The 11,921-nt window shown below is 40.0% G+C and overlaps 1 protein-coding gene across 4 annotated transcripts; it reads left to right on the top strand.

Moving 5' to 3' along the window:
* Positions 1–667: 667 nt before the first annotated feature.
* On the top strand, positions 668–11,387 carry LOC113212459 (uncharacterized). Of its 4 annotated transcripts, none has more exons than XM_026431156.2 (11): positions 668–814; positions 1,797–1,923; positions 2,004–2,358; positions 2,444–2,620; positions 2,705–2,795; positions 2,866–2,938; positions 3,026–3,089; positions 6,311–6,746; positions 6,835–7,039; positions 7,130–7,865; positions 7,952–11,387. In XM_026431156.2, exons 3-11 carry the CDS (start codon positions 2,012–2,014, stop codon positions 8,172–8,174), a joined length of 2,352 nt encoding a protein of 783 aa, XP_026286941.1. In that variant the 5' UTR covers positions 668–814; positions 1,797–1,923; positions 2,004–2,011; the 3' UTR covers positions 8,175–11,387. The 4 variants fall into 4 exon arrangements, with proteins under 4 accessions (XP_026286941.1, XP_026286943.1, XP_026286942.1 ...); XM_026431158.2 differs by lacking the exon at positions 668–814 and adding an exon at positions 821–1,017; XM_026431157.2 differs by lacking the exon at positions 668–814 and adding an exon at positions 1,279–1,410.
* The last annotated feature ends 534 nt before the right edge of the window (positions 11,388–11,921 follow it).

Genomic DNA, 11,921 nt, shown 5'->3' with positions numbered 1-11,921 from the left:
CCGCCCCTCGTCCTCCCCCCTCTCTGCGTGGACGCTGGCCAGCGCGGAGTTGGATTGAAGGCATGCATGGAAACAGGCTCCCGATTCCAAGGTGGATACATGGCACAAGCCTACTCGAGGATCAGCTGAGGCAGGCTGAGGATAAAAACACAAAACATCCAGAAATTTCTTTATAGAAATTTGAGCCACAAAAACTCAAAGAATTTCCTCAAATTAGACAGAAACATAAAAAGTGTTCAAAGGCCGTCAGCGGACCAAATAGTACAATGTGAGCTCTAGGTAAAACGGTAAAGCAGCAGCGCTGGTTAGGCAACCAAACGAACGCTCCTGCCAAGCGGGACAGCCTACGTAACCGGGCGCTACTCCAGGACATTCAAGTGCAGCTATCGCTGGGCTCGCTGGGATGCGAGAGAAAAGAGGGGGTTACAGGAGAGGGGGTGAGGGAACATCCTGAAATCACGTTTATGGTCTCGTGTCCTTCCTTTTTGTGGACTCCCCTTCACCCCCACCATCGAGACAGAAGTAGGGCATCGAACGAGTCAAAAGCACTACTCTGAATACCGTTCTGTCGGTCTCACTTAAATTTAGTGGCATTGAAAGCGTGTGAGAACTAAATAAGCATATATGAATTTGGTTTTATATTTTTAAAATAGTGTTGCTCATTTTATTTTGTCGAAAGATTAATACGTGAAATGGTTAACTTGACTCGGACAGCAGAGGCCTTGGGCGTGTGTGTGTGTGTGTGTTTTTAGTCGAAACGTATTTCGCAGGACGTGAAAAAGCATCCACAGAGCGAAGTGGAAATCATTTGGAGGTAGGAATGATATCTTTCATAAATGTTCGCTCATTTGTGTTGACATTTTCCCAAACTAGCGTTGCCGCGAGATGTTGACTGTGAGGTGGGCTTTGTTGTGATACGAAGGAAGAAAGCGTCTGCTCGTCTGCTGTGGCTGCAGCCCCCATGAGTCCGTGTGGTGATTCATCCTAAACAGCTGTTTTGCTAGTCTGTAAACAAAAGTGGGTATTGTCACACGCCTAGAAATTTCGTGTCCTTTATCGATCAAAATTTGCCATGAAAAGTTTTCCGTGATAAGTTCGAAATCTCCTTCTACCACGTCACTTTGAGAATTGATTTCCCACCATGCTATTGTACACTGTTAGCCTTGAAGGCTGGGCTGAATATACGCACCTGGAGGGCGATCGGAGAGCTCCCTGAGAACGCTCCACTTCCGTCCTCCCACTACCCCCCTCACCCTATTTCAGACGATTTAGAAGGCGTTTCCGGTTGTTTTCAGGGAGCTCTCCGATCGCCCTCCTGGAGATGGAGACAAAGGAAGCAGGACCTCCCAGTGGTTTGACATAGTGCTATGGGGTGTCTGTTTGAAGGACGTTGATTTGATGTACCTTTGAGTAAGTGCGGACATTCGTGGTACTTTTGTGTTGCCGTTTTTGCTGCGACGCGAACGTGAAGTTTGTGGGTAGCAGTATAGTATATACTGACCCAGCAGACCGTTGTGAAGATGTACGGTTAGGCCTATTGCACCACTTAGCAACCTTGTAGACAAGTGTATTTTCGTTCTTCCAATGTGATATAGAGCAGATTTAGTCTATGAAACAATAGTCCCTCAACTTTTCTGTATATTCAGAAATACACCATGGTAAAAATATTGAAGTTTGAAGCACCCCACTTTGGGGTGGTAATCTAATATGCTATCTTCTCACAAATGCAACATTTGTTGACTCTTAGAAATTTTGGTTAAGTTACTAAAAATAGTTATTTGTTTTCCTTGTTTCAGTTTTTCATATGAGCTTAAATTAAAGAGTTCTGTCAGACGCTTTCTACACAAAATTCAGAAGCATATCTACCTTCCTGAACTGTGGTTTGATTAGAAGTAAATCAGAATTTACAAAGATATTTTCCAAGTGAGTTTGAATTTTTCTTCTATTTGGATTCCTGCGTTTCTCCAGCTGTCTTTTAACTTATGGTCATTGTTACTGAACAGAGCATCACATGGAGTCTCAGGAGGTTGAAAGTGGCCTCCATGAGACATGGATTTCTAAAAGAGGTTCCACTAATTCAGTTGTGAGTGCCACTTCAGGCCCATCTCTTTTGAACATGTCTGAAGCCAGTGGTAGCAGCTCCTCACAAGGCAGACAAGGCCCTCTGCCCACTAAAAGAACATTATCTGAGTCGTCAAGTGTCAGGCAAATGGGACCTTTGCCAGTGAAACGTCAGTACCAAGCCTCCAACATACAAGGTGCTGATGATGCTCAAATAAAGCAGCTGGAAAACCTTGAGAGGAAAGAGGCAGCTCTTTTCAATCAGTTATTGCTTCAGCTGCAATTGCTTCATAAAAGGTAAAACAAAGGTGTTTTCATAACTTTCCTTTTTCAAAATATCTTTTCCACGTGACTTAACTTAATAGATGAATACGTTTTCTAGGTGCAATGAAGAGCGTCATCAAATTGTTGAAGAACAGCGCAGGCTGGCTGAACGTTTGGAACAAATTGACACAAATGAAAAAGCTGAAGAGCTAGCTGTGAGAGAAAAGAATGGTCAAATGCTTGAAAGAGTTCGTGAAGAATTACATCAACTGAGACAGAAAATGTCGATGGATGGGTAACACTTTCATTAGTCCTATTGTTTTACATATGTTTACTCAATTGTCATTTGACAACTGTCTAAAGCACTTTTCTGCAACAGGTCATCATCAAATGCCTCTATCATGAGCAGTGTCTTATCTAACTCAGTGCCATCGACATCAGGTGGACAGTCAGATCTAAGCAACGTATCGGTTAGTAATCTTTGTTAGTGTGTATTCTCTATCATCCTAAGAGACAGAATAACTTGTATTTTTCCTTCAGGACATCCGGCGGCGCCTTGGCAGTTTGGATCGGCAACGTCAGACTCTTCTGGATCAGCTGTACGCTGCTATACGTGAGTTTTCAGAGACATATATAGACTTTATATAGTTCTCAAAGTTTCCAGATCATTTTCATGAAATTCTTTAAATTTGTTTAACAGGTTCCTTAAGCCAAGAGGGTGGCCGCTTGGTGGATGTGCAACTACACAACTGCGCTCCTGGCAGGTTAGCGCTTGTCTTCAATGTGTAGTTCAGTTCCTCCATAAAGTTTTGGATTGGTGACCATAGACAGAAGATATTGCTTGAGTTGTATGACTAACTGGATGAAAGAGTACCAAGTGCCCAGGAATGGTATTTTTTTTCCATTCCTTTTCTAGAATTGATTTTAATTCCTCTTTAAATTGAAACTTTCAAGCACTGAATCTTTTCATTTGACTGTTTTAAACATTTTGATTTACAATGAAGTACCAAACACTGAACCCTTTCAGTGTACTTTAATTCCTTAAGTCCCAGTTTAAGTCAGCCACGTAAGACTGGAGAAAAATATTTGGCTGGGGGACTTTTTACTACATAACTTATTTTACTGATATTTCTTGTTTTACACAGGCAGATCTCGAGGTTGGGGCGTATTTCATTAAGACTGAATTATCTGTGATAACCTTCAGCTGTTGAGGGAAAGTACTGAATCAAAATCAGTGTTAGTATGAATTGTGTGCAATTCTGAACTGAATCTAGTCATTATATAATTCAAATGGACAGAGTCAAACTAGGGATAATATTTTCTTGTGGCACATGTTCTCTGTGTTTTTAGTGCCAGACATATTAGTTTGTCTTGAATTTTTGGATGTCCATTGCATGAAGTAAGTGGTCTTGTTGTTAATATCGGAATTGTATTTTCAAATTTTCTACATAGCTTTCCTGTAACTTAAAGAATAGAAAACCAAAGATTTCATTTCATGTGTTTTTTTTTATCCTCTCTTAATTTTGAAATCGAAAGTGGGAGAGACAAGCTGTTAGCATTTGTTCAACCTTTAAATATGTAGTCAGTTTGGTATTGGTTGCTTGTGAGCTAAAATCAGCTGGGTGAGAGAATTGAAAGCAAATAATAGCTTTGCAATTTCTTTCCAATTCCTTCTAAATTTCTGCACCGATATTAGATGTTAATTGTGCATGTTATGTCCAGCACTCTTTGACTATGTAGGAAGTCATAGCCAAACTGGGCCTGTCTTGAAGGAAGTAAAATGGAATTGAAATGGTCACCAGCTAGAAAAATTGAGGGCTTATGAAACCAGATTGGTGATTTGTAAATTATCTAAAAACAAAATCCTTCTGATTGTTGTCTTTACCTGCATTGCCACTTTACCCTGCCCAAACTTTTTTAATTTGATGAAATATTGTTTTGTGTCGTGTTTGTGTGCTTTGTATCATGGGGACTGTGTAAAAAATTCAACATGTCTCATGGGATTTACTCATGAAACAGCTTCATAGTAATGTATGGTCCAACTTAGTCATCATACCTATTTGTATTTTCCTGTTACATTATTACATTTGGAGTCCTTTGTCCCTAGATCATGGAAGGTTGTGTATAATTTAAAGAAACTCAGACCTAACAATATTTTTGGCTAGGCAGAGGTTTTGACCCACCGTAAATTAGTTTTGCATAATTTCCTATATCTTAAAAGCATAGTTGGCCATTTTCTAAAAAATAAAAAAATAAATTCTTATTTCATTTTGATAATCCAGCCCCAACAATCTATTTTAATAGTTGGTATATAACTCTAACATCTGGTTTTCATTTATCAACTCTCTTCTAAAATTCATTTCTGACCCATTTTTCAGTGATACTGGGTCCATGTAATTTCTATCTCTCTTTTGACGTAATTGTGAAGAATGTAAATATAATTTGTTTTGTAAAATCTGGCAGTCCCTGTAAACAGGGTTTTCTCTTCAAAACTCTAAAATATTTGTGTTATATATCTCAGTACCTCTGAGTACAGTTTTACTGCCAGTTTATTTGTGAATTGTATTCTTATTGTACATGTTTTTCCTTAACTTCTGTTTCTTTGTCTGAGAGGCCATGCCCCACCAGGTAGTGAATGTAGGCCATGTGGATAGAGCTGCGTGTATTTCGCTCTGTGCTTTGTAGCCTTATCAGCCAACATGAAGCTCTTGATATCAGGATCTTTCAGGCTTTCTACATAGGGCTCAGGGCTCAACACTTCCCCTAAGGATAGAATGGGAGGAGGTAAACGCGAAATATACGGGGCCCTACCAACAAGGGTGCGCAATTTGTGCATTTAGCTGGAGTGTAGAGTTGCCATCTTTGAACACACGTTCCCTCTGCAGATAAACCAAACTATCAACTAGTCATATTGTCAGCTGCGACGAATTTTTTTTTTATACGTGTGGGAAAAGCTTTAGGCCGAATAACATCTGCGTGTATTACACTCTTGAAAACCACTAGGCAACTCTGTCAATCCAATTGCTTAATGATGCACACTACCTGGCCTGATAAAAATGTGCTTAATAAGTTTGTTAATGAAAATATTATGGCACTGATAAAAAGCACATATCCTCAATTGAGGTGGCAACCCTACAGAGTTATGTCCGATAAGTTGATGGTTATTTGTTTTTGGTTACTTACCTGTGTTCGAGGAGCAGCTGGAGGCCTTCGGTTAACAAGCCAAGATCAACTATTCCGACAGCGTGAAGTTCCGTTTGGGCATCGACGTGTCCGCTAAGGGTCGCGGCGGCATTTAATTCGGCAAGGCAGTCTAAATGACTGTTTCGTTCCCGAGCACATCAGTTTCTACCGTGAGAAGGTTTTACAAAACTGCCCTTTATATGTGTATAATCGCGTAGTCCTATTACCTTTGCTTATTAGACTAATACAGACGGACTAGATCCTGCAGTTAGGTGCAGAGCGGACACGTAGTCCTGATAACGTGACACACCAAAATTTTCATATAGAGGAGGGGACATATAATCTTACTAAGATCCTGAATATGTACATGTGGAACATTGGGTAGACTGGCATGTCTTAAACCACGTTCCCCAACTGCAGTGTTCCAAGATGGGAAAACAGATTTGGGGCCCATCCTGCGATCAACATGGTCATTCTTTAAACTAAGCCTGAGGAAGGGAACATTAAAAAATAACCAGTGAAGGATCATAATTAAGTTAATCCCAAATGTTAATCATGTAAAGAGGATCAGTTATGTGTTTTCTTTTAGGATGCATGGGCGGACCTGTTGACTGTTTATTTAGATTAACAGGAATGTTGATGTGTCTTCAAATGTGAAAATTTAAAAAACAAAAAAAACAAACAATTACATTTTGTGTACATGAAAAACTATGGTTGTCCATCATGCATCATAAGAGGGAACTATGGTCTGTAAAACTTTGTTTTTGTTGAATTTTTCTGATTTAGTTTTTTTGATTTGCAGGGAGGTGGCAGGCAGCTCTACTCTATCTGAGCGTGGCCTGCCTACGTCCCAACAATCTGAGATTGCAGAATCTAATGAGCAAGCTCAATCTAGTGGTGAAGAAGACTCAGAAATCACCTCTTCAAGTGATGTTCTAACTCCTCAGAATGTGGAAATTGTAACAGAACATGCTTCAGGAAACCAATCATGTTCAAGAAACCAGACAGCAGAACCAAATGAGGAAGTGGAACCCGAAGCAGCAGCTGAAGAGGAAGGAGAAACACCCGCCAACTGCACGGAGGAGTCGATTGAAAAGGATGCAGCAGCTGAAGAGGAAATCAAGAAGAAAGAAGAAAGAGAGAAGGATCTTGACCTTGCCCTATCAAAGCTGAAGAACATTGGATCTCTTGTCGAAGAAGAGCTACAATGCAGCATCTGCAACGAGCTTCTTGTTGCAGTAAGTGACCTTCTGTATTTTTTCGAATACTGTGGGATGATTCTTTAATATCTGGTATGATTCTACTGTTGTATGTTTATATTTACAGGCTGTCACAATAAACTGTGCCCACAGTTTCTGCAAACACTGTCTTGGAGAATGGAAGAAACAACGAGCAGAATGTCCAATGTGTAGGATGCCCATTACTGCAGAGCATCGCTCAGTCACCTTGGACTCACTCATAAGTACAATGGTGGGCCAGCTTAGCCTGGAACTTCAACAGAGGCACAAAGAAGTCGTAGAGGAACGCGCAGGTGTGTGCTGAAAAACACCACAGTAATTCTAGTAAGTTAAAGATGTTAATGTTTGAATTCGACTAAAATGGCTTCAATATATTTTTTTAGCTCTAGAAGCTGCAGCTGCTGTTGCTGCGAATGCTGCCTCATCCTCAGGTGGATCTTCCAGCAGTCGGGGTGACAATGGATCTTCGAGTGGGGGTCCCAGCCGGACGCGCAGCCACCACCACAACTACAACAACAATAACAACAACAACCATTGGCAGCCCCTGCCGCCCCCGCATTACCACCACCACCATCACCATCACAACAACTTCCACGTGCCCCACTACCCTCCCCACGCCCACAGCCACGCTCCCCACACTCACAATCATGCTCACGCCCACGCCCACTCCAACCCCCACCCTCCCCACGCCCACGTTCACGCCCACGCCCACGTGCACCCCCTGGCCTTGGCGCCCCCTGTCGGCCACGCCGGTCACGCCCCCCAGGGCAGGCACAACACCCCGCCCCCTCCTCCCCCAAGGGCACCCCTCGCGCTGGCCCTGCCCACCCCCAGCCTGCACAGCCTCCAGAACTCCCAGCAGGGCAGCTCCCAGGGCCTGCAGGGCTCGCAGGGAGGCGCTCTTCAGGGGCTGCAGAACCTGCAGAGCATCCCGGGAAGCTCACAGGGCGCACAGACCCCACAGGGACAGCCGCACGACGGGCGTGCCCCGTCGAGGCGCCGACACGGGGCTAGAGGCCCCTCAGGCCCCGCAGGCCCCGCAGGTCCGAGTGCCTCAGGGGTCGGGCTGGGGTTGGTGTCCTCCGCCAGCTCGTCCGGTAGTTCTGCAGAGGAGCCGAGGTACATAAAGTTACTTATTATAAGAATTTATCTATTTTTTTCTCCTTTATTTGAGCTGTTCTCATCAGAGATTTTCTAAATTTCAGTGACTCTACGAGCAGTTACTCAAGCAGTGGTGGCTTCTCGTCCAGTTCAGAGCGCACCTGGTTTGAATCGGACTATGGTGAATATGAAGATGAAGAAACTGAAGGAGAACCTCCAATAGTGCCTGGTATTCCTGGTCGCTATTATGGAGGATATGGTGTGTGTTTTTACTGCAATCAGCGAGGGCATTGGTCTAATGGATGTCCTGTTCGTTTTGGATTCTAATTTTTGTGATTCTTGTGAAAAATTGTCAGCTTTACTGCTTGCATCACATTCTCAGAGGGTTTTATGCATTTTGTGCTCTCATAACAATGTAGAGATTTAAGGGGTTCTATGTTGTACAGGGCCATTGGAACTTTTTCTTGTCATATTTAAGTTATATAAGTCTTTTTTAGTTGATATGTAGTGTTAAAGGTGCAGTTGTGGTTGCATGACTTAATATATAATTGAAATGTAATATTAGTTTCTCTAATCCCATGTTTTGCTGTTTCTGAGCAATTTGAATTTTTATTCCAGTTATTGTATCATGGTTATCTCACTAATTGTTTGATATTTTTTCATCTACTTCCTATTTGTTGCAATCAATGTATGTATTGAGCTACTTCATAGCTTCAATGTCAGTGATATTCATGTGGCTTTTCTCATGTTTTACATTTATAATAAGGTTTCATAATGTTTGAACAGTTCTAACTGGATGGTGTAAATCAAACAATGACATTATGATGCTGATGTGATTTTTGGAGCTGATGGTTTTTGATGTGCTAATTTGACTCAAGTTGTTTTGTATTGTATTTTATTCACCTGTTTTTGTATGTTCGTTAGAATTTATAGAGAGATTAATTGCTGCGTTGCTTAGTATTTATGCATTGGAGTTTTTTGTCCTATTCATCAATTAATCTGAAATGGACCAGTTTGCTGTTTTAACTTCTTCAAATTAATACATCACTCACAAGTGGTTCAAACTCAATTCTGTGCTCTTTTAAACAGTTGCAGAAATACTGTTTACTGTTATTTATGGTTTTATTCTAACCATCCCAATGTTTAAAAAAAAACAAACAAACTAAACTAAACTCCTCCATAATCTAAATTGAAGACTGACTCCACTGGAATTAATTGTTTTTATTTAATGTTGGGTTTTTACAACATTGATGGAATTGTTACGGCCCATTTTCCAGCATTAATTCATTGTTGGGATTTTTGTTTCCAATCAAATCTGCAAACAAATAAATTGCCATGAGCCAATTAATTTAAAATACTTTTCAAATATGTCTTGTAACTTCCTGTTAAGTATATTGAGCACTTTGGTAGTGAGAAAATGGCACAAGAATATGAATCAGCCCCGTAACCAAAGATTGTAAAGAAGTCACCCCCAATAGAGAAAGAGGAACATTTAAGATGTTGCTTGTTCTACTTGGGTCAGACTATTTTCAAAAAAATATCAAAGCCTGTGATGACCTTTCTCTTTTTCTTAAAAGATTGTAAAGAAAGCTAATTCATTATTTAGATGCAAAATCAGTCTGTCTTGTACAAAAGCTCTTTTAAGTTAAGACAAAAATTTACTTGTTTTTCTGATTACTGTCTCACCATGTTGATGTGTGTCAATCTGCATGTTTACTCATTAATCCTGACATGGAGTTGAAATTGGGTATATTAAGTGCACCTTATATTTTTGTTTTTGCATGATGGGCTCTTTGAATCTCAGATCTCTTACTAAATTCTTGAAATGTGATCTGCTTGTAGTCATTTTAGATGAATAATTATATTTTCTAGCCATATTTTGTGTATGTCATTAAAGTTGTATTTTTCAATCACAAGTAACTACATTTAGCTTACCAGATCCCTACTAATGTAAGAGTTTAAGAATGTCAAACTTTGTTGTCTCCAAAGCAATATGTGTGTAGTCTGTGCCTGCCTCTGAGCTTTCATGTAGAATCTAATTTTTTAAACATATGGCCATTTACTGCTGTTATTTTTCAAATGAGTTACCTTGGATTTTCTTATTGCCTTCAACCAAATCCAAATAGTTAAAAATACCCCAGTGTTTCACCAAAGTTGGTTTGTTCTAAAAATATTAGCCTGTTAGAAGCTAAATTTAGCGATGGAATGAATGTTGATTACCTATCTTTTAGTGTTAGTATCTGGAACAACCTACCCTTTCGGTACGTGCTATATCATCATAATACTCCTTATTATTTGCTTTGACTGCGTCTATTTTGTTTATTTCATTCAAAACCTTCTATTGTCTTTAAAATAATGTGATAAGTTTTCTATTTTGGTGACAGCTTTCTTAATAACAAAGTAACCACTTTCAATGTAAACATTTCCTTCTTACATAATAGGATGAAATAACATTATGCGGCTCATAGAAATAGTCTTCTGTTCTTCATTTATTCCTTATTAGCATTGGGTTATGTTGCATTTTAGTAGGCTAGCATCATTTTGGTTTGTCAAAAGTAGTTTCACTGATGTTTGTTATTGAAGATCAAAAATGTTATTCCCATTTCAATGTTCCTCTCATAACTTCTTTTCTGAGCTTAGGTGCTAAACTTGATTTGTAAAGAGTGAAATTAATACTCCGTTTTTAATGTCTCTTCAATATTTGCCATAATATTTCCTTGCTACAAAAACCTTATTGACATTCTTGTTGTGCATGGGAGATCTATCATCAAATACTGTGAATTGTCATTTACCTTTGGTCAGATAAACAGTCCTTTCTCTTTTTAGTTATGTTGCTGTGGTGCCTGTATCAGCATGAGTGATTCTTTCTTATTCCATTTTTCATGAGGTATCATGGTTTGCTTTCATGACATAACACTTAAAATGTATCAGTCAATTGGGGTCCAAGTGTCCTGTACAAAGTTATTAAGTACCATTTTACTTTAACATTCAGCATGGCAAAAGTATTCGACATGATGCTCACAAGTTTATATGGTTTGTGGATATGTTGGGTTTCAGTTGATTGTTTGACATCTCAGGGATTTTAGAATCCTGCTCGTCTTCTATATAAGAAGTTGTCCTAAGATTTAGTGATATGATGTTGATGCCAATTATTGAAGCACATTGTGGAATTTCCATTTAAGGTGTACTGTTAGACAATAATTATTTTGCTTCAATCAATAATTAATTTTTTTGCTAATGTCTAGGATTGTATATCAATAGGTGCTTCCTCAATGTGTATTAATTACTTATGAAAAACACTACATGAAGTGTGAAGCCTAATGAACTGGGAAAACAAAAACCTTCTACTGTTTTGGATCAGTATTTTAGCTTGATGCAACAGTCGAACAATTCTTAAAACTGCATGCTTTTCGCATAGTGTTTAATCATTGTATATTAGTTGTATTTCTGTGAGGTATGTTTGTGGTTCAAGTTTGAAACTTAAATGTGTGATATAGTGTAACAGGTCAAAATATATCATTTTTCCTTCGTCAATTAGAATTCTGTGTGTTGTCCATCCTCCACCAATCCTTATGCATGTGAGTGGAGATGAGGACCAATGGTCCTTCCCTCCAGCACCATTCCACTCTTCCTGCACACCAGACGAAAACTATGCGCCAAAACTGCGAAAGTACTTCTACTTTCAATTAATGCATTACTACTATCCTACATAATGAGCGTCAGTGACATTGAGGTGTTAATTATTTCCGAACAATGCACGAACGGAAATATACAAAATGAATGAAAAACCCCGTCGAATGTTGCAGTTATAGTGCTGACCGCATGTGGGACTTTCGGAGCGCCTACGAGGAGGGAGGCAAACCCATCTCCTCTCCCTGCACTCGGCACTGCACAAGGGATCGTCCACAAACAACGTGCATTTCTCTCCTCAGATTTGTTCGGTAAATTATGGGAGCTTGGCGCGCCTGTGAGGCTCAGGGTAGGCCATCCCGCAGTACAGGTATGCTCAGCAGGCAAGATGTTGCCTACCTACCAGGCGCTATGAGAGCTTGGAAGGGCTGAACTTTGAAAGGT

Source organism: Frankliniella occidentalis, unplaced genomic scaffold (genome assembly GCF_000697945.3).
Source record: "Frankliniella occidentalis isolate FOCC.00 unplaced genomic scaffold, Focc_3.1 Scaffold60, whole genome shotgun sequence".
Classification (NCBI taxonomy): domain Eukaryota; kingdom Metazoa; phylum Arthropoda; class Insecta; order Thysanoptera; family Thripidae; genus Frankliniella; species Frankliniella occidentalis.
The sequence above is the reverse complement of the archived record's forward strand: the minus strand, read 5'-3'. Positions and strand labels throughout refer to the sequence as shown.